The 20,316-nt window shown below is 40.1% G+C and overlaps 2 protein-coding genes across 9 annotated transcripts in view; one reads left to right on the top strand and one right to left on the bottom strand.

Annotated features, from left to right (window-relative positions):
- Nucleotides 1–17,207, top strand: part of LOC148376602 (uncharacterized) — an 83,396-nt gene extending 66,189 nt beyond the window's left edge. For 3 of the 6 annotated variants that reach the window (XR_015852182.1, XM_088348961.1, XM_088348945.1), the window contains 2 exons: nucleotides 1,467–1,578; nucleotides 16,199–17,207. Coding sequence is in view for 3 of the 6 variants with exons in the window: in XM_088348961.1 (XP_088205087.1) it covers nucleotides 1,467–1,578; nucleotides 16,199–16,243 (157 nt within the window). In the remaining 3 variants the exon portion in view is untranslated. Of the gene's footprint in view, nucleotides 1–1,466; nucleotides 1,579–8,193; nucleotides 8,642–16,198 lie in introns of those variants that run through there. The other 3 variants (XR_015852183.1, XR_015852181.1, XM_088348953.1) reach the window with 1 other exon arrangement.
- st3gal3b (ST3 beta-galactoside alpha-2,3-sialyltransferase 3b) overlaps nucleotides 14,966–20,316 on the bottom strand; it is a 59,234-nt gene continuing 53,883 nt past the window's right edge. For all 3 annotated transcript variants that reach the window (XM_088348903.1, XM_088348913.1, XM_088348921.1), the window contains one exon: nucleotides 14,966–16,793. In XM_088348903.1, the coding sequence (XP_088205029.1) occupies nucleotides 16,704–16,793 (90 nt within the window). In that variant the 3' untranslated portion in view covers nucleotides 14,966–16,703. The remainder of the gene's footprint in view (nucleotides 16,794–20,316) is intronic.

Raw genomic sequence — 20,316 nt, 5'->3', positions numbered from 1 at the left:
CAAACTCCACACGGGGAGGTTCGATCTCATGACCTCAGAACTGTGCCGCACACGCGCTAACCACTGCCCTGCCGTGCTGCGGTATTTTTTTCTATTTCATATTTATTCTGAATTCCTTTTCAAGATGAAACAAAACCCCACCCCCTTACCGCCAAAATGCGACTTATACTCTAGGTGTTACTTATATATACTTTTCTTTCTTAATCTGGCATTTTTTGGCTGGTGCGATTTATACTCTGAAGCAATTTATAGTCCAGAAAATACAGTACTAATGACCTCATTGCCGGAAACTAGCGATTTCTTCTTTACCATAAACCACCTTCTTCTTCTTAACAGAAAACTAGCGTATTTTTCTACTCGAAAAACCAATATCCTCATTATCGGAGACTAATGTCGTCTTCTTGGTATGACTAGAAAAAAGGAAAGTTGACTGTGAGGGCTGGTGCTTCCCGGACAAATGGAAATTGGAGTTGTTTTCAGTGAAACATCATAATAGTCTGTAGTTTGCAATAATCTGTGTTCTGTGCAGCTCTTTGAGACTCCTAGTGAATAAGGGCGTCACAAATCAACATGACTTTACTTATAGTCCAGAAAATACAGTACTCATCTGCTACACCTCAAAATAGTGTCCTCATTGCCGGAAACTAGCGATTTCTTTTTTACCATAAACCAGCTTCTTCTTCTTAACAGAAAACTTGCGCATTTTTCTACTCGAAAAACCAATATCCTCATTATCGGGGACTAATGTCGTCTTCTTGGTATGACAAAAAAAAAAGGAAAGTTGACTGTGAGGGCTTCCGCTTCCAGGACAAATGGAAATTGGAGTTGTTTTCATTGAACTCTCATAAATCTGTAATTTGCAATAATCTGTGTTCTGTGCAGCCCTTTGAGACTCCTAGTGAATAAGGGTGTCACAAATAAACATGACTTTACTTATAGTCCAGAAAATACAGTACTCATCTGCTACACCTTAAAATAGTGTCCTCAGTACCGGAAACTAGCTATTTCTTCTTTACCATAAACCAGCTTCTTCTTCTTAACAGAAAACTAGCGTATTTTTCTACTCGAAAAAACAATATCCTCATTATCGGAGACTAATGTCGTCTTCTTGGTATGACTAGAAAAAAGGAAAGTTGACTGTGAGGGCTGGTGCTTCCCGGACAAATGGAAATTGGAGTTGTTTTCAGTGAAACATCATAATAGTCTGTAGTTTGCAATAATCTGTGTTCTGTGCAGCTTTTTGAGACTCCTTGTGAATAAGGAGTTTAAACTTGACTCGTGCGAAAACTAGTGTATTCTCTCAAAACATGTGTCCTCTTGAGTCCTGTTTAAACTGTTGACACAACACACATTTTCTTAACCTACTGTAGTGTTTTTTCGTGTTCTACACACACCAAACAATTGTCTTTTACTGCATAACCTCACCAACATCATGCAATTACTTTGCTTTTCGCTCCTGTTTGCAGGTTGTGCCCGCACGTGACCCGCCAAGAGCATGGACTTACACTATACACGGACGGATACGACCGTGGGCGGGAAAATAAAATGGGAACTTCCTGCAGAAATCCACCAATACACGTGAGTCTTATCTACCGCGAAAATGGAGGCCATGCCGTACTTGTCACCAAATAGCGCTAGCTAGCTGGTTCAGCGTGTGGGGTTGAGGACGGGCCGAGGCTAAAAATAGGCTCAAAGGAATGGCAAAGCGGCCCGGTTGCTGCAGAGGCCACAACATGTAACAAGTGAGTCAACATCATCCATCATTTGTTAAGTGTCGTTTGAGGCTTTGGAGCGTGATGCTGTTTGCACAAGCGCTAACGTACGTCACGAAAAAAAGTCTTCCATTTGTGGAAAAATGCAAGGACTAAAAATAAAGAATTGGAGGGTAATTGTGGAATGTCGACCTTGGGGTTTTTTTTTCCGTAGAGGAGAATATTCAAGTACTTACTAGATAGTAAATGGTAAACCAAGGTTAGTGTTTAAAAAACATTTTTCATGTCTGTTTTTAATGAGTCACTCGTTACAAAGGAAACAATGTAATTATTCAATCCGAATTGCATTGGCATTTATTTTGAGCTAGTAATAGGCCATTTTCTTTTTCGCTATAATTTAACGGGGAATCATATTTCTAACCAGAAAATCTAATAAAAAAAGATGGATGGATAGATACTTTATTCATCCCCGTAGCGGCAGCCCTCACAGTCAACTTTCCTTTTTTCTAGTCATACCAAGAAGTCGAGATTAGTCTTCGGTATTGAGGATATTAGTTTTTAGAGTAGAAAAATACGCTAGTTTTCTGTTAAGGAGAAAATAAGATGGTATACATCATTTAGATAGATAGAAAGATATACTTTATTTATCCCCGTAGGGAAATTCACACTTCCAGCAGTATCCTTGTGTTGAAAAATAGAATAATAAAATAAAAGATAAGGAATACAAAAATACCCAATATAACGTGTTGATATGGACTATTTGAATAGTGCTATGGAAATACACACTATAATAAAAATAGGGTAATACACAAATGTGGGGGTGGGGTTTAATGTGGGCTTTTACTCCCCCGGGTGGAGTTAAAGAGCCTCATGGCATGAGGGAGAAATGATCTCCTCAGTCTGTCCGTGGAACGAGACTGTGACAGAAGTCTGTCGCTGAAGCTGCTCTTCTGTAGTACAACTCTATTTGACACCATTATGAAATGAAAATACTCAAAACTAGACAATTTTCGGATATTCTTTTCTATTTTTTTCATTATTTTTCAAGTAATAAGCCAAATTTGCTCAATGAATTTTTTTTTTTTTTCATTTTACTCAAAGAAAATGGCGCGTAGTAAATTTTACTTAACAAAGTCAAACTACCTAATAAAAATACTTATTATATTTAATGATTTGTCTATTTCACTGTATTATTTTCAAATAAAAACATATTTTTTTTATCTGATTTAAAAAAAGAAAATGCTTGAACAAATCGACAACAACAAAATGCAGATTGCAATTTTTTTTTTTAATTTAAGTATTTTTCCAAATTCACTAGAAAAAAGCAAATAGTGAACTTTATATAAAGTATGTTTCATACATATATAGTACATGATTCTACCAGAACAAAAACTTTTTAACAAAAAAAAATTTGGTCTTAGGGCAGCACGGCGGCGCAGTGGTTAGCGCTTGTGCGGCACAGTTCATGTCATGGGAACCTCCTACGTGGGTTCAAATCCTGTGCAAAGTTTGTATGTTCTCCCCGTGCTTGCGTGGGTTTCCTCCGGGCACTCCGGTTTCCTCCCACATTCCAAAGACATGCATTTCAGGTGAATTGGCCGGTCCAAATTGTCCCTAGGTGTGAATGAGCGAATGAGTTGTCTGTCCCTGTGTGCCCTACGATTGGCTGGCATCCAGTTCAGGGTGTCCCCTGCCCACTGCCCGGAGATGGCTGGGATGGGCTCCAGCCCCCCCGCGACCCTAATGAAGATAAGCGGTACGGCTAATGAGATGGTCTTACCTTTTAAATGCGACTTCTGTGTTAATATTGGGGCCATAGTGAATGATTGAGTCATCTCGGTCCCTTCTTAAGGTTTCTTCATTTTCCTCATGTTGAGGTTTTTGAATTTTTCTTTACCCTCATGTTGTTTCCAGATCAGGGGATGGTGTCATAATAGTCTGAAATAATAGTCTGTGCAATAACCTGTGCAGCCCTTTGAGACTCTTTGTGATTAAGGGCGTCACAAATAAAAATGATTTGACTTGACTAATATGATGCTGCCCTTTTAAAAGGGGCGGAGTTTGCGCTACGCTCGACTCTAACACAGGCAACACGGGAGAGAAGAAAACAAGGAGAGGAAATAGGCGGCAAAGGCCTTCAAATGTTATATTTGTTCTAAACATTTTCACAGCATTGGAAAATGTTAAGTTGTGTCATATTACAATATTATTATTTTTGTATTATTTTCTCAATCATTCGAATTTGTATACATCTTCGGAGAAGTGCTAAAGAGCCACATTGTGGCCCCTGAATTATGGGTTGCTGACCCCGTAGCTAGGCTGATTATTGTTGCATTCGAGGACTAAACGAGACTCTGCTGCTATGTCGCGAGTGAATGTCAAAGAGGGGAGGAAGTGAGATTGGGGCTAGGAGCCAAATGGACTGAACCATTTCAAGGCAGTGGAGTACATCTTTTTTTTTCATTTGATGTTTTTAGCTTGTATTTTTATCCTATTTAAGCCTAATTTGTCCTTCATTAACAAAAAGAGAGTTTTAAAAATGCTAATTTTCGGGGACGTTTCGGTTGAATTTGGGGTACTTGACCACCCCTGGTTGGAGACCTGGAGGTCCCGGCCCCTTCCTTCTGAGTCTTCAGAGAGGAGGCGGGGCCGGCAACCTGTCACCTGGAATAAAAAGCCCCCCGGCTGAAGAGGCCCAGGCCCCCGCAGCCTCCTTCCTGTGCCGTTTGCCGGACCAAGAGTTGGCCCTTGGCCTCCGGGACATCCCAGGTGGCACATTTCTTCCGTCCCACCCACTGAAAAGCTGTTGAGGAACCGTAGCTGCTCTCAGGCGTGACTTTTCAGGGGGGTCCGGCACCCTGTAAACAGCACTCGGCAGAGAGGTGGCAATGGTTTTTCACTGAGTACAAATTCTTTAGTACTAAAGTGGATTTTTCTAGTTTTTGAACATTAGTGTTTCCCGTACCAGAAACAAATCCTGGCAGTTTTAAGTATAATATATATATATGAAATATAGATGGTAAATGGTCTGCATTTATATAGCGCTTTTCAAGTCAATGAAGACCTCCCAAAGTGCTTTACAATGTGCTTCACACTTACCCATTCACACACACACTCACACACCCTGCTTAGATTCAGTGTCTTGCCCAAGGACACTTTGACATATAACACGGAGGAGCCGGGAATCAGACCTGCGACCTCTTGATCCCAATGTTAATGCCTTTTTAAATATAGTTTTTAATTGTGCATTTTCTGCATTGGTTTTTTTTTAATCACGTATAGATATGAATCAAATGTCATGCAAAAGAAAACACTTTTGAATTTCAAGTTTTCGAATGCATCTTATCCGTTTTTAGTCTTTAAAAAAGATGCATGATAGAGGTAAGATCAGGTCTCAAAAAGCTCTGCCCGACCCGACTTGAGTCCCAGGTATTTCAAACCGAACCCGTCCAAACCGGACGGATTAACTTGGTTTGATAACCGAGCCCAAATTAAACCCAAAGCTTTAATTTGCTGCCAAAGTAAACACTCTATTTTGGCCGTGCGTACTTCAGCGCTGAACTGCCTTTCGGCTGAACTACGCAGCTTGGGGTTTCCTTGGCAACGTGCAGCGAACAAAACTGAAACCGAACGAAACGGCACCGAAAATAAAATCCTACTCTGCAGATCACAAGCTGCAAATAGTGAACGATTTGGCCAAAAAGCAGAAAGTTTGTAAAGCTTGACAGATATTGGCAAGAAGCGGAAATACAGTCTGACATGAGGGAGGTGGAAGGAGGAAGCCGTGTGTCATTTACCCCAACACAGAGGATGAACATTTTTTTTGGATGTTGTAATTTGGAGTTAAACGGCATTGTATTTAACTAAATAGTTACTAGGGTAAAAGTTAGTGCAGATCCTCCACGAAGGGCGGAAAAAAACGGTGAGAAAAAAGCCTGACCGGCCTGACTTAATGATTGACATTTTAAGCCAGGTTTTGGGGCCCGGGCCCAAGATAATACCTCTAATATGAATAAACAGTGCTTTATACATGCAAATTGAACACAACAGGAACAGTTCAAGCAAGATTGCATTACGGAGGACAAGCAGGAATTGATCCATATTTGGACTCATTTTAATGATATGAATGGTTCCAAAATATTGTGCATCGTCTATCACCGACGGTAAATTTGAATCAGTCCCTCAGAGCATAGAACTTTGTCTTCCTAAACGCCATTTTTTTTTTTATACACAATGTATATTTGTATGTTTTTTTCAGAGGTTCTGTATTGTTTCAGTCAACATTGAGTAGAAGTTGAATTGTAAATACTTAAAAGATGGTAAATGTTTTGCATTTCTATAGCGCTTTTCAAGTCAATGAAGACCTCCCAAACTTACCCATTCACACACACACTCACACACCAATAGGGAGTCGGCCATGCAAGGCCTGCTACCTGCTATCGGGGGCATTAGGGATTCAGTGACTTGCCCATGGACACTTCGACACATGACAGGGAGGAGCCGGGAATCGAACCGGCAACCTCTTGATTCCAAGACGAGCTCTCTACCTCCTGAGCTAGTGCATTGAAGAGTTAATATTTCTAATGGTTTGTTGTCAGGGATTCTGTGTCGCCTAACTTTAAAGTTCTCATCTCATTAGCTACACCGCTTATCCTCAGTAGGGTCGCGGGGGTGCTGGAGCCCATCCCAGCAATCATCGGGCAGTGGGCAGGGGACACCCTGAACTGGTTGCCAGCCAATCGCAGGGCACACAGGGTCAGACAACTCATTCGCTCATTCACACCTAGAGACAATTTGGACCGACCAATTCACCTGGAATGCATGTTTTTGGAACGTGGGAGGAAACCGGAGTGCCCGGAGGAAACCCACGCAAGCACGGGGAGAACATACAAACTCCGCACAGGAAGTCTGGAGCTGGATTTGAACCCACACAGGAGGTTCCCAAGACCTTAGAACTGTGCCGCACACGCGCTAACCACTGCGCCGCCGTGCTGCCTAAAGTTGCTTAGTTTAAATACATTTGAATGAGTTCCCTGGACACGCCCCTGGACACGCCCATGGACACGCCCCTGGACACGCCCCTATATCTCACTTGTTAAGTCTCCCGATTTGGTCGGGAGACTTCCGCTTTGGCTACGATTCCCTCTGCCTACCGATCTGAGAGCAACATCTACCGATTTCTAAAAAAAAAATTTTTATTTTTTTTGGGTCGCCGAAATTTTTATATGAACAAAGTTTTGCCGATTAAAATGTAGCCGAATTATCCATAGTGTTCGTCATCGTCTTTTTCGCCGTTCTGCACCGGAAAAAGCTTTGATCGAGACTCGGCAATCATAATGTCGAACTCCACGTGATCTCATTCTTTCGAGAGCAGCAGACAAATAAGAGTGCTATATATGACTATGTTAAAGAACACCAGAAAATTTGGAATAAATAAACATTGTAATAATCGCACGTAAACATAAAATAACAATAAAGTAGATTGAAGAACGAATTTTATTGCTGTCTTTTTAAATAATAGTAATAATATTCGTGTCGAGAAAAAAGAATCTCCCGATTTCCCGTTTCTGAAACTTAACATGTATGCTATATTGCCTACGCACCTGGGTCTCACAAAATGTATGGGAAACACTGGAGTTAACCCCCAGGTGGCGCCGGTTTACGATATTTTTACCGTGTTTCTAGTTTGATATTTTCGTGAATTAGTGTCGAAGGTGGGGTGCAGATTTTGAAATGTCCTTTAAAAGTTTAAAATGTAATATTTTTCTATCAAGTATGTGTTCACAATGCCCAACTGAGGTCAAAGAGCCTTTATATATATTTTTTCACCGCGCCTATCTGCTTTTATCTTACTTTTACCCTCGGTGTTCCAGCCACGGAGAGCATTAGGTCGGACGAAAGGAGGTGAAGGCTGGAGAGTGATTTCACGCCGATGCTGGTTTTCCTTTATTTGAGAATGAAAATGGTGAAAGTAAGAAAAGGACTGTTTCAAATACAGTCCAAATGCCAACCCAAAACCCCCAAAGAAGATGAAAAAAAAGAATTTATTCGAACGTGTGAAATGTATGTGCCCGCGGCACACAGGCAGTTTTGACTAAGGCCGCAATGATTCAGATTCAGATATAATTTTTTGTCATTCTTGTACACGTGTATACAGAACGAAATGTCAAAACATCTGACCCGCACAGTTTCCTTGAATGTACAGATACAAATAAAATGTTGTATTGAGTTGGAGTATTGAAGTACTAATAATATACTAAATAATTATAGCTATACAGTAGTGCAAAGAGTGCAAGAGGAGCAGCTAACCAGATGTGCAAAATGGGCAGTCAGATGATTTCGACCTGAAGATGGCGCCAGCAAGTAGAATATTTTCAAAGTTACACTACCATTCCGGATATTTTCACACAATACACAGCTCCTAAATTACGATATTTTCATAAATGATAGAGTTTGAAGTTTTGATATTTTAACGTTTCAGAGCGGGAATCTGGTCCTGCCTCACCTCTCAACGGTGTAAGAAAGCCACAGCTGGACAGGATGGGGACACTCCTCTAAACCTCGAAGACTTTTATTGTGTAAACCACAGAGACGTCACCGCTCACAGCTGAACAAGTTCGTGTATTTCTGGATTTTGGGGAACAGGTCTCAAACATGTCCCTCTGGGCTGAAACCGGATCGAAAATTCCGGACAGGAGAAAAATGTTGACGCTGAATAATTCATGGGGTCGTTTCAAAGCAGGAAAACCATTTGTCATTCGCAAGATTCCCCGTTTTCCCAGAATTCCAGGTTTTACGGAATATCCCCTTCCACGTTTTTCTTCATTTGATTTACCAATTACCCATAAGTCCCTACTTGCTGTTTGATTCTACATTTCTATGTTTTCATCATTCCCATCTATTGATATTCATAATTATTCCTATCCTTCCATTTTGAATATTTTTGACCATAATGCTCACATTTTCAATGTATTCAGACCATTTCGTCAACATTTTTAACTTCTACTATTCTGGATTTATTGTTAGTCAATATAACATGTTTAACCCCTTCATTTCCAATACCGTCTCATCCTTTTTTTTCAGCCGTTTTACAATTTTTTGTCATTTTCTTTTTCATAGGTTTCAGTGCTTTTTCAGGCTTAGTACAATTTCAGAATTGTTTTTTTAATTTTGTTTACCATGAGCGTGACTTTATCTTTCACTATTGAAATCGTTCATGCAACACTAACATAATAGCCAGGCGTTGCCAGGGCTCTTGTTGCTGGGCATTCTACTTGAACGAGGTTGTCGGGGCCGTGGTTCATAAGGGAGTGCCCGAAGAGCCGCTCGCATACAAATGTTTATCAGTTTTGTCAGTATTTATTGAGAGTGCCTTGTGACGGGCCAAAGACACTCACAGACAACTTAAGTACAGTGGGACTTCGCGCTTCGACGTTCGCGGGTTCAATTAAAAAAAATAAAAAATTACTAATAATGAAAAATCTTACATTCAAATTAGAAATTACATTATTTTACAAAAAATGAAAACAAAATATTCAATTGGAATTAGTAATTGCATCATTTTACAAATTTCTAAAACACGAAGAAATGCACGTAGACGCTAAGCGTCACGGCCATAAACGCAAGCTCATTGGCAAGCACTCGCTGAATACTCGACTCCCCATTGGCCCATTCACTACAGTAGACTACGCTTCTCGCCATAGCTCGCAGTTAGCCTTTTTCTCGCGGTGAATTTTTAAGTCTAGTTTTTTGAAGCCCTTCGTGATGCCTCCCAAACACTCTTTATCCCTCGGTGCATCTAGTGAACCGAAGAAAAAGCGAAAGATGCTAACAATTACCGAAAAAGTGAGTTTTTTGGACAAATTGAAAGCAGGAAATAGCTACGCGAGCGTAGCCCGACAATATGGCCTGAATGAATCCACGGTACGGTACATAAAGAAGGAAGAGAAGAACATCCGCAAAACTGCTGCAATATCTTTCACGAAAGATGCCAAAAGGGTTGTAAACACCCAGAATAAGACCATGGTGCGAATGGAAAATGCACTGGTTATTTGGATCCACGATTGTAGGGCGAAGAAAATCAGCCTGGATGCAAACCTAATCCGAGGTTAAAAGAAATTATTGTAAGAGGTAAGTTAAATTTTGTTTGATTGTTTAACAAGAATCCCTCCCTCTAACTGTATTCCATATGGTGTACTTTATTGTACTGTATACAAGGGGGGGTGTACTGCAAAGGTGTTTTTTTTGGAAGGGGCGTTGCTACTTGGCGGATTTTCTCTTTTTGCAGGTGGTTTTGGTCCCCATTAACCGCGATAACCGAGGTCCCACTGTACATCCGTGTATATGTTCACGAAAATCGGTTCAGCTGTTTCGAAGCCTATAAGTCACATACGAATACATACACGCGCACACTTTCATGAATATCAAGCCTAGTGCCGTCTTAAGTGACCATGCAGCTGTCTCCTCGCTTGAAGAGGATTGTCATGCGGGTATGAAGGCATGTAGAGTGCATCACGTAGATGTGCTCTGTGTTTTTGTCCAGCGTTGTCTAGTAGATTCATCAAGTCCTTTTTATTTTGTATAGCCCTTAATCACAAAGAGTCTCAAAGGGCTTCACAGGTTATTACAGACTATTTTTTTCAGACTATTATTACACCATCCCCTGATCTGGAACCAACATGAGGGCAAGGAAAAACTCAAAAACCTTGCCTCATATGCTTCTCGAGGTTTCATTTTCCTCATGTTGGGGTTTTTGAGTTTTGCCTTGCCTTCATGTAGGTTTTAGATCAGGGGATGGTGTCATAATAGTAGTCTGTAATAGTCTGTGCAGCCCCTTGAGACTTCTTGTGATAAAGAGCTATACAGACACTCTATTTACGAACAAGATTTCGGACGATTGTTCGTGAGTTGAAATTGTTCATAAGTTGCTTCAGTTCTAAATTTTGTACGTTTAAGGTTTGTTTAAGTAACCTGTATTGTTTTGTACTAAAAAAATAAACATTTCATAAAATAATATGCTCTGTAAAGATAAAGTTAAGTTTAACTTACTTTTGGAAGATGAGCTTCAAGAGTTAGGCGACTTCTTCCTCTGTGGTAAAAAAGTGGCCGAAAAAAAAGCGATCCAACCATTTTCTCAACCGCATCAAGCTCTCTTATTCCACTTTCATTTCAAATTGAACGACAAGCCGCTTCTTTACACTTTACACCAATCGTTTCAAATGGATGCACGAGATTTTAAACAATAAAAATGTCAAAGTTCTGTGTTTGCTTGGTTGGTTGGTTGTATCCCGTAACCACTTGGGGCACCATTTCCTGTCGTGTGTCTTGGGCATGTACAGCCTGGTGGCGCCCATTCCCATTTTCTTAGAGTATTTCAAACTATTGACCTGCAACTTTTTTGGGAAGTAACAGAAATGGTTACTTCCGCCTGGTAACTAGTTACTTTGACTATAGAGTAATTGTGTTACTCAGTTACTTTTTGGAAGAAGTAGTGATTAACTGTAACCGATTACCTTTGGAAAGTAACGTTCCCAACACTGCCCATTACAAACCATTTTTATTGAGTTGCAGAAAGCAATTTACACTTGGATCGAAACAAACAGTAACACCTTCATTTTGATCACTTGACATCGAAAAACAGAAATCGGAATCGACACGATCGGATTGAACGCGCTCGACGGCATCGAGGAGATTCGGGCCCGCTCCACCTGAAAAACAACTGCAGGGGGCGCTATCGAGAAAACAGCCATCTCAATAGAACTGATATGCCAAACGCGTCTCCGGCGGTGCGTTCAAGGACCCCGGTTGAAACAAAAGTATGCGAGTTTTTGACATTGTACAGCAGTAGCGAGCGGAAAGTGACTATATAGAGAAAGACAACCAGCGTCTTCCGAGTGTCCCTGAACGCATCCACTGCCGGTTCAATGATTTCCAATAGGGATTGCACAGCAGATAGATTACATACGAAAGGGACAAAAATGGAGCGGACCCAAAACTCCCGAACGACGCCCGGCCTGCCCGTTCTCTTGACGCTTTCCTGTTGACGAAAAATCAAAGGGCGGAAAGAGGTGAAGAGAGTACGGAAGCCCAAGAGGGTCAAAAGGAAATGAGTGATAATGGCTATTTGAACTAAAATATTGATATAAATTGAATATCTTATGGAGAAATATGTAATTATTACTCCTTTTCTTCATAAATACATTTCAGAATAGTGTTTTACAATTTCAGTTTATAAGGAAGAATTACCGTATTTCTTCACACTTTTTTCCCCCCAAACTCTAAATTTGGGTGCGCATTATACGTGAGGATTTACGGTACTGCCAATGGAAGCAGACTGGAACTAGTTTTATGTTAAACATTTGTTTTTGTTTTTTTGTTTAAGTCGTTTACAATTTTTGATTCCAACACTGCATCTGTCAATCAAACCAGGAGGCGGAGCTACAGGACAGGAATCATGTGGAGGCCCAACCAACCAACTTTAAATCACTTATGTTTAAAATACTAGTTTTAAAAACATTGGTATTTTAGAAAAATGAGAATGTTTCTGTTTAAAAACTTATATTTTTCTTATATATACTATTTATAATGACTTGTTCCATGTTTTATTCAATTATAATTATAAGTTATTTCGAAACATAATTGTCCATGATGTTGTTGAGGAAGCATTAACCCTGCTGTCAATCAAACTACTGAGGGCGGGGCTAAAGGGCCCAATTTATTTTACATATCCGTATATATTTAAATATTTAAATGCATTACTAAGAATTGGATGTTACAGTTTTCCTATAATATTTTTTAATACGTATTTAATTTTCATTAAAAAGAAAGTGTTTTTATCACGTCATTTTCTACAAGGACTTTTTATATAAGAACTCATCATGCCGTCAATCAAACCTGAGGGGCGGAGCTACAGGACTAAAATGACCCAACCCACTAACTTTGATTGACAGGTTGTTAGTTTTGAAATAAAATTGTCCTTAAAAAAAAAAAAATAATAATAAATAAAAAACATGGAATTTCAAATAAGACATTAGATAAAGAATGATCTTATAGTAATATTTTGTTACAAAATGTTTAATTTTTAAATGCGTAAAGGTGTAGGAAGAAAAAACAAATTTGCGCCTTATATAGGTGAATCAAATTGGAAATTCATAGATATAAATGATACTGCATATGGTTAACTGTTCTGCCCTTGAGACACATATCGGGTGGTCTTTGAATGCCCTCTTGTGGGTAACACGTTAACTGTTTCGCAAATGAATTTTGTGTAAGATCCTGTCGTCATTGTTATTTTTTGTTGTATGAAATATATTTAAATGTATTTTTTACGTATGAATTTCATGCACCTTTTGTGATATATTTTTATACATATGACTAATCAAAATGGCACCATCGCCTGTTATTTCACAACAGCAAAATGAAACGGTCACTCGAATCTTTTCTTTTTGGCACTCTCGGGCTTCCGTAGACTAAACTGATGATGTCATTCGCAGGTAGGCAAGGTAACGGATAACGGAACATTCCTACGTGGGGATTGGATACAAAACCAAATCGACGCGTTTGGGAAGGAAGCGAATGAGATCAAGTCAAAGGGATTCCGTTTTCTGGGAAGGCGCCAAAGAAAGGTCAGCAGGCCCCTTCCGCCTCCACCGTCTCAATAAATAACGCAAAACAAAATATACTTCTCTTTCTTTCGACAATCGTAAAGCCGTTTCCGAGCGCTGCAGCGATGGGCGGGATGGAAGACGTTTTTAACATTCGGCTCGCTAGCTCAAACACAAACACGCTAACGCAAACTTGGGACAATCGTCTACGATATTTTGGGATGTAACTTATTAAGATATTTTAAATATAGTCTAAACAAAGGACCAGGAAAAATTGCCAGTGTTGAGATTAGGGTCCAAATTTCACTTTTTGCAATATTGCTTTTTAGCACCTACCCAGTGTTGCTCCAACACTCTGTAGAGTGGCGAAAAATGAAGACAATACATAACAATAATTGATATATCACCGGCCCCAACTCAATGAAGTGTTCGAGTGCTATAAAGCAACAATGCAAAAAGCGTGTCTGTGTGTTTATGCACTGTATGTATATATACATATATAAACTAAAAAAAGGACTGTTCAAATGAAAAAAAAAATCAAAAGTAACACAAAGAAGTGTTAAATTAACACCCGTGGATGTGGGCAAATATCAACACATTCTAGTGTAATTTAACACTTTAAAGTGTGGCTTTTTAGTGCGTAACTGGTGTTGGAGCAACACCAATAGAGTGTGTTGGGGGAGGGGGATGTAAATCTAAAAAAAAAAGTAACACTGAAATGGTGCTAAATTAACACTCATGACTGGTGAAATATAAACACATTCTGGTGTTAATCTAGTGTTAATATTTAATTCCCATGAGTATTTTTATATGTTAACACTTACAGTGTCAATTTTTTACTTGGCGTTGCACCAACACACTAAAGTGGGGGGTGTATATAAAAGTAAGATAATTTGAAAAAAGTAACACTGAAATGGTGCTAAATTAACACTCATGACAGGTGAAATAGTAACACGTTCTGGTGTTAATCCAGTGTTAAGATTTAATTCCCATGAGTATCATTATATGTTAACACTTTTACAGTGTCAATTTTTCACCTGGCGTTGCACCAACATACTCGCACCTAAAATGGAACTGTTCAAAGATTTTGGAAATAAAATACACAGAAAACTGCTAACATTTGTCCACAACCATGAGTGTTAAATTAACACATTCTAGTGTAATTCCGGTTTAACACTTTACAGTGTGGCTTTTTAGCGCGTAACTGGTGTTTCTCCAACACACTATAGAGTGGAGGGAGGGGATATATATATAAATGTAAGATAAAGATAAAGTGGGCAGCACGGCGGCGCAGTGGTTAGCGCTTGTGCGGCACAGTTCATGTCATGGGAACCTGTCGTGGGTTCAAATCCAGCTCCAGACTTTCTGTGCGGAGTTTGTATGTTCTCCCCGTGCTTGCGTGGGTTTCCTCCGGGCACTCCGGTTTCCTCCCACATTCCAAAGACATGCATTTCAGGTGAATTGGCCGGTCCAAATTGTCCCTAGGTGTGAATGAGCGAATGAGTTGTCTGTCCCTGTGTGCCCTGCGATTGGCTGGCAACCAGTTCAGGGTGTCCCCTGCCCACTGCCCGATGATTGCTGGGATGGGCTCCAGCCCCCCGCGACCCTACTGAGGATAAGCGGTACGGCTAATGAGATGAGATGAGATAAAGATAAAGTAACACTGAAATGGTGCTAAATTAACACTCATGACTGGTGAAATAGTAACACGTTCTGGTGTAATCCAGTGTTAAGATTCAATTCCCATGAGTATTAGTATACTTAAACACTTTTACAGTGTCAATTTTGTACCTGGCCTAAAATGTACTGTTCAAAGATTTTGGAAATAAAATACACCAAAAAAAACTGCTAACATTTGTCCACAACCACGAGTGTTAATTCAACACATTCTAGTGTCATCCAGTTAAACATCAGTGTCCCTTTTCAACACTTTAATGGTGTTGTTCCATGACACTAAAGATTTGATTGAAATTGGTGTAGAAATAGGAACGCATCCTAGAGTTAACTCAACAACACTGGCCATTTTCCCGATTCAGGTGTCGACTACAATAATTACGGTAAAGGGTTCGAACTGTTTCGTTTCGTGGTGCGCCCCCATTTTATTTTTTGTCTTTTAATGTAACAGCACTCGTCTAAATTAGGAGTGTCAAACTCATTTGAACTCTGGGGCCACAGGATAGAACAAACATTCTGTCAGGGGCCGGACTTGTCAATTAAAGAGAAAGAAAAAGGGAAATAAAGAAATAAGAGAAAGAGGGAGGGAAAGGAGAGAGGGCGGGACAAAGAAAGAAAAAAAGGGAGAGAGGGAGAGAGTGTGAAAAACAAAATAGATAAAAAGAGAAGCGGGAAAGAAAGGGAGAGGAAGACAGAAATCCAAAGAGAAAAAGAAAGACAGAAGGAGAGAAAAGAGAAAAGAAAGTGCAAAGGGTATACAGAGAAAGAAGAGAGAGAAAAGGAAAAAAAAGAAGTTAGAGCAAAAGAAGTTAAAAAGACACAGAGAGCGAAAGACAAAGAGCAACAAAGGAAGAGAAAAAGAGACACAGAGAGAGAAAGACACAGAGAGAGTGGGAGTAAAGGGCTGGAAAAGAAAGAGAGAGAGAAATAAATACAAGAAATAAATGTGAGGAACCTGGCTTTGGCAACGTGAAGTTGACATATTTCAACCTACAGCTCGTTTTTCTCTTGCGCTTCTCTGAGTGTTGTCTCGCAGGCTGGATTCGATCCCTTAGCGGGCCTGATCTGGCCCGCGGGCCGCCTGTGGTCTAAATGGTAATTGACCTGGATTGACTGATTACTCCAAATAACCCCAAAAAACAAAACTGTTATTTTGATCTTACCCACAAAACGGGGTTTTTAACTCAATATTTCCGCATGAATCGACAGGGGATAATGGATTTTCGTCCCTGGTTCCACCCATATCACCGGTGAGGTGGCGCATCACCAAATCCGACTTCGCACGGAATCAAAAGGAAATCCCCATCAAAACGTCTTCCCGTAACGCCGACCCATCGGCCGGTGCCAAAACGAAACCGGAGGGAAAGAGGGCGGGGCCTCCGGCGCCGCAGCAGCTCGGCACAAAGTCCGATTCTTTTTAGCTATTTACACGAGGAAAGTGAATACATTCAGGCAGCAGAAGGAGGAGAAGAAGAGCGCCGCCTCTCCCCCGTTCGAGGTACATTTGGCACTGCGAATACTCGCCCCGTCGGTGGTCACGCGGTGGGCGTGTCCTTGAGGGCGGAGCCGTTCGGCGTCTTTGGTTCGGAAGGCACGTCGTCGCTTAACTGATATTCCGAATGAAAAGCGGCACCCCCCGGTGGTGCGGAGGCCACCCGTTCCCCGGCTTCCTCTGCGGTAGTCCAAAGGGAAGGAAAGAAGCAGCCGTATATGCTCAGATGCCGTTGGTGAGGTCCGAGATCACGTTGGCTTTCACCAACTTGCGCAGGAACTCTTTCTCCTTGGATATGTTATGCGTCCACGACTGAGGGAAAGGAAAACAAAACAAAGAGTTCATTCGCAAGCTTTGACAAAAAGGAAAGGAAATCATGGGGTCCGGTGCGCCTCTTCAACCAGAGGGTCACAAACCTATCCCTTATTACCCCAAGCCTTCAAAAGGACATTATGGACAGAGCCTGTGTTCAGATCATCTTTGTTTTCCACCATCACCTTCAAGTTCAACCCTGCTTTCCGAGGTTTGGTTTTTGTTTCCTGGTTCCGACAGTTTTTTATAGTTGTTTTTGACCATACTTTGTGGATGAGTGTGTGATTAAATATCATCATTTGTGAGCACCTTGCTTAGCTTCGTGCGTTTGGGTCCACCGCATGAATCACAACAAAAAACAACTATACAGAATTTTCAGTTTTAAATACTGTGGTGTTTTGGAATGAAGTACCTGTCAACCTGTCAATTTTGCCGTACAAAGTACGTTTTTTATGCATTTTAAGACGTGTACCGCGTACAAGAAAATTTGTCAATGATGGGTACCATCTGGTATACACAGACTATCACGAAATGGCAAATAAATCAAGTCAAACGAGTTCGCCGGGGTAGCCCCTATCTCAGTATCGTTTTTTTCGTTGCAAACGAAGCGAGCGGTGTGATGCTACTGTGCGCATGCGTCTGCCGCCTCGGATTTCATGTGGTAGTTGTGTAGTGAAAGGAAGTCCGTCTCTTTTTAGAGAACCGGCTTTTTCGGATCAACTCATTAGAGTGAGCCGGCTCTCAAACGGCTTACTTGCTTTGATGCATATTACGAAAGATGATGTTGTATAAAGAAGTTAAGAAAAAAAGGAAGTATAAAAGGAGAAAATGAAAAAAGACAGGATTGTGGTTATCCCTTTTAATCAGTATATTACCAACAATAATTTAATGCAGAAAATGAATTCATAATTTGAATAAGAAAATGTATTATTCTACATAATTATATTTGCATGTATTTTTTTCTTTTACAGTGAACGTCCAAGCGACTTCATTTTTGAACTTTTTTATAATAAACCTCATTCATGTCGAGCAACTCGGTATCTCACAACGAAATGTTGATATATATGATATAAGGAAACACATGTACAATAGAACATGTTAAACTACATAAATAAACACGTTTGGAAAAAAGATATGGTGTAGACACACAGAGAACACAAGAAAATGGAGAAGTGGTTAGGAATCAAGCCCCAGAAGAAATATTCAAAAGAAGCCAACACAATTGATGACGCTGCAAAATGTGAAGGTACGTTAAAAGCATCGTGGGAAGAGAAGTTGACGTGGCTTGTAGCAGACGATGCAACGCAAACATTGCATGAATGGAGATGAGTAAATACAAGTACATACTGATGGCAGATGGAAAACAGTGATGTCATATACATTCAATGAATGTTATAAGTAGATTCATAATAAACTTAATTTTAAAGTGTTGTTCTGTGTGTTATATATTCTGATTATCAATCCTTAATATTAATTTTTTTTTTGCGATTAGTCTTATTGTGTTTCAAGTTGGGAAAAATTGGTGTCCGCTAACTTCTTGTCATGAGTTTCAGACACTACAACTACCCAGGATTTTCAGTTTTAAATACTGTTTCGCTCAGAAATGTAGATAGAACATAAACAACTCCTTAATATCCGATTTATCTATCAATATCAAACAGAATAATGACAGATAAGTCACCGAAATCTTTCCAAACGTCGACCCTGATAAGAAACAGGCTTTCCCTTTATCTGACCTGAGAAGACCAAACATAGCACGTAACAGCAGCCGTCAACAATGAATGGCTGACGACGATGACAGCCTTGATGAAGAAGATAATCGACGCAGCGAGGTTATCATCGAATGGCGCTCATGGTTCACGCACGTCAACGCTCGATCCACATGGCCGACTCAAAACGCTTTGCACGTGTAAAGCAAGGAAGGTGATTGATAGTTGGCCCTACATTGACTATGTTGACATGCAGGAAAAAGTCCAATTGTGGTGTTCCGCAGGGTTCAGTACTTGGGCCCCTTTTCAGCATTGACATATATTATTCGCAAGCAGGGTTGGGTAGGGTTACTTTAACTGGATTACTTTCAATTACTTTTGGATTACTCCAATACCAAATATGCTAGACAAAGACAGAAGAAACTCGATAGGAATAAAATGATGACTCACAACACGTGGTAAGCTTTCTCTCCTGGTTTTGATCTCCGGCAAAACGAACATAAAATGCGACAGAAACAAAATGAAAATAAATCCAAACAGCTTGCCGACATCATTTTTGCCGTTCCATGTGTTCCGTTACTCCCCAAGCCTGCACAAACTTTAGTAATTTTATTCCTATTTAGTTTCTTTTGTCTTTTATTAGCATATTTGGTATTGGAGTAATCCAAAAGTAATTGAAAGTAATCCAGTTAAAGTAACCCTACCAAACCCTGTTCGCAAGTATAATATCAGTTTCCATTGCTACGCAGATACAATTGAAATAGTAGGGTTAGTACTTCTGTTTGATTGCAGGAGTGAATCATAGCTCATCTGGGAAATGTTTGGTGCCACAAAAAATTGTGGACTTGTAATACAGAAACAAAAAGATACACGCAAACTCCGGTCTACTCCCTAAAAATAAACACTTGGCTGTAGGTTCATTTTGATATTCTTCACCTTCAGCGAAAATGCCCCAGTTGTGTCTATCCTTATATAGTGTAATTCCATGCTTCTGGCAGGCCACAAACAGCAATGGAGCACACTTTTGGGGCAAATAAGCATTTATTCTGAATAAAATCATGATTTTATATCAAAGACCTCTTGAATGGACATCTACTTTGCCACTGTGAATATGCACATATTATATATCAATAACGTTGTTTAGCGTTTCTCTTTTAAATTCTTTTACACATCTTAAATTCTTAATTTGTTTTACTAAAGTTAGAGTTGCTCAAAGATCTAGGCGACTTCCTCCTCTGTGGTAAAAAAGTGGCCGAAAAAAAGCGGTCCAACCATTTTCTCAACCGCATCAAGCTTTCTTATTCCACTTTTATTTCAAAAGAAGCGGCTCGCCTCTTCTTTACACCAACCATATTGAATGGATGCACGAGATATTAAACAATAAAAATGTCAAAGTTCTAAGCGCGCTGGAGATACAGTATAGAATTTTTACACCCGAACTCTGAAGAGGAAGCAGATTTCTTCTTCGGGTTGGATACAGGCTGAGTTCCCACAGCACCACACGCCGGAAAGTGAATACGACTATATGCTTATCGTTTGCAGTAATTTGTGACATTTTTACAGAAGAACTTTGCATGCACATTGTTTTGAAACCATTAAGGACAAATTTCATGTAACAAGTAAGTACAGTACTTACAGTAATGTCCGGATATTTTTGGACATCCTGTAATTATTTTTCGGATGTACCGTTTTTCTTAACTCGAATTTTCACATGTAGGGGAGCGTCTGTACAAATAAACATGACTTGACTGTTTTAGTAAACTTTAAGGTAAACCCTGGTCAAAGAGGTCCCCACAGTGTTTTGTGTTTGGTTG

This window comes from Urocampus carinirostris, chromosome 1 (genome assembly GCF_059441175.1).
Source record: "Urocampus carinirostris isolate Australia breed hairy pipefish chromosome 1, RoL_Ucar_1.0, whole genome shotgun sequence".
Classification (NCBI taxonomy): Eukaryota; Metazoa; Chordata; class Actinopteri; order Syngnathiformes; family Syngnathidae; genus Urocampus; species Urocampus carinirostris.
This window is presented reverse-complemented; position numbering and strand designations above follow the sequence as displayed.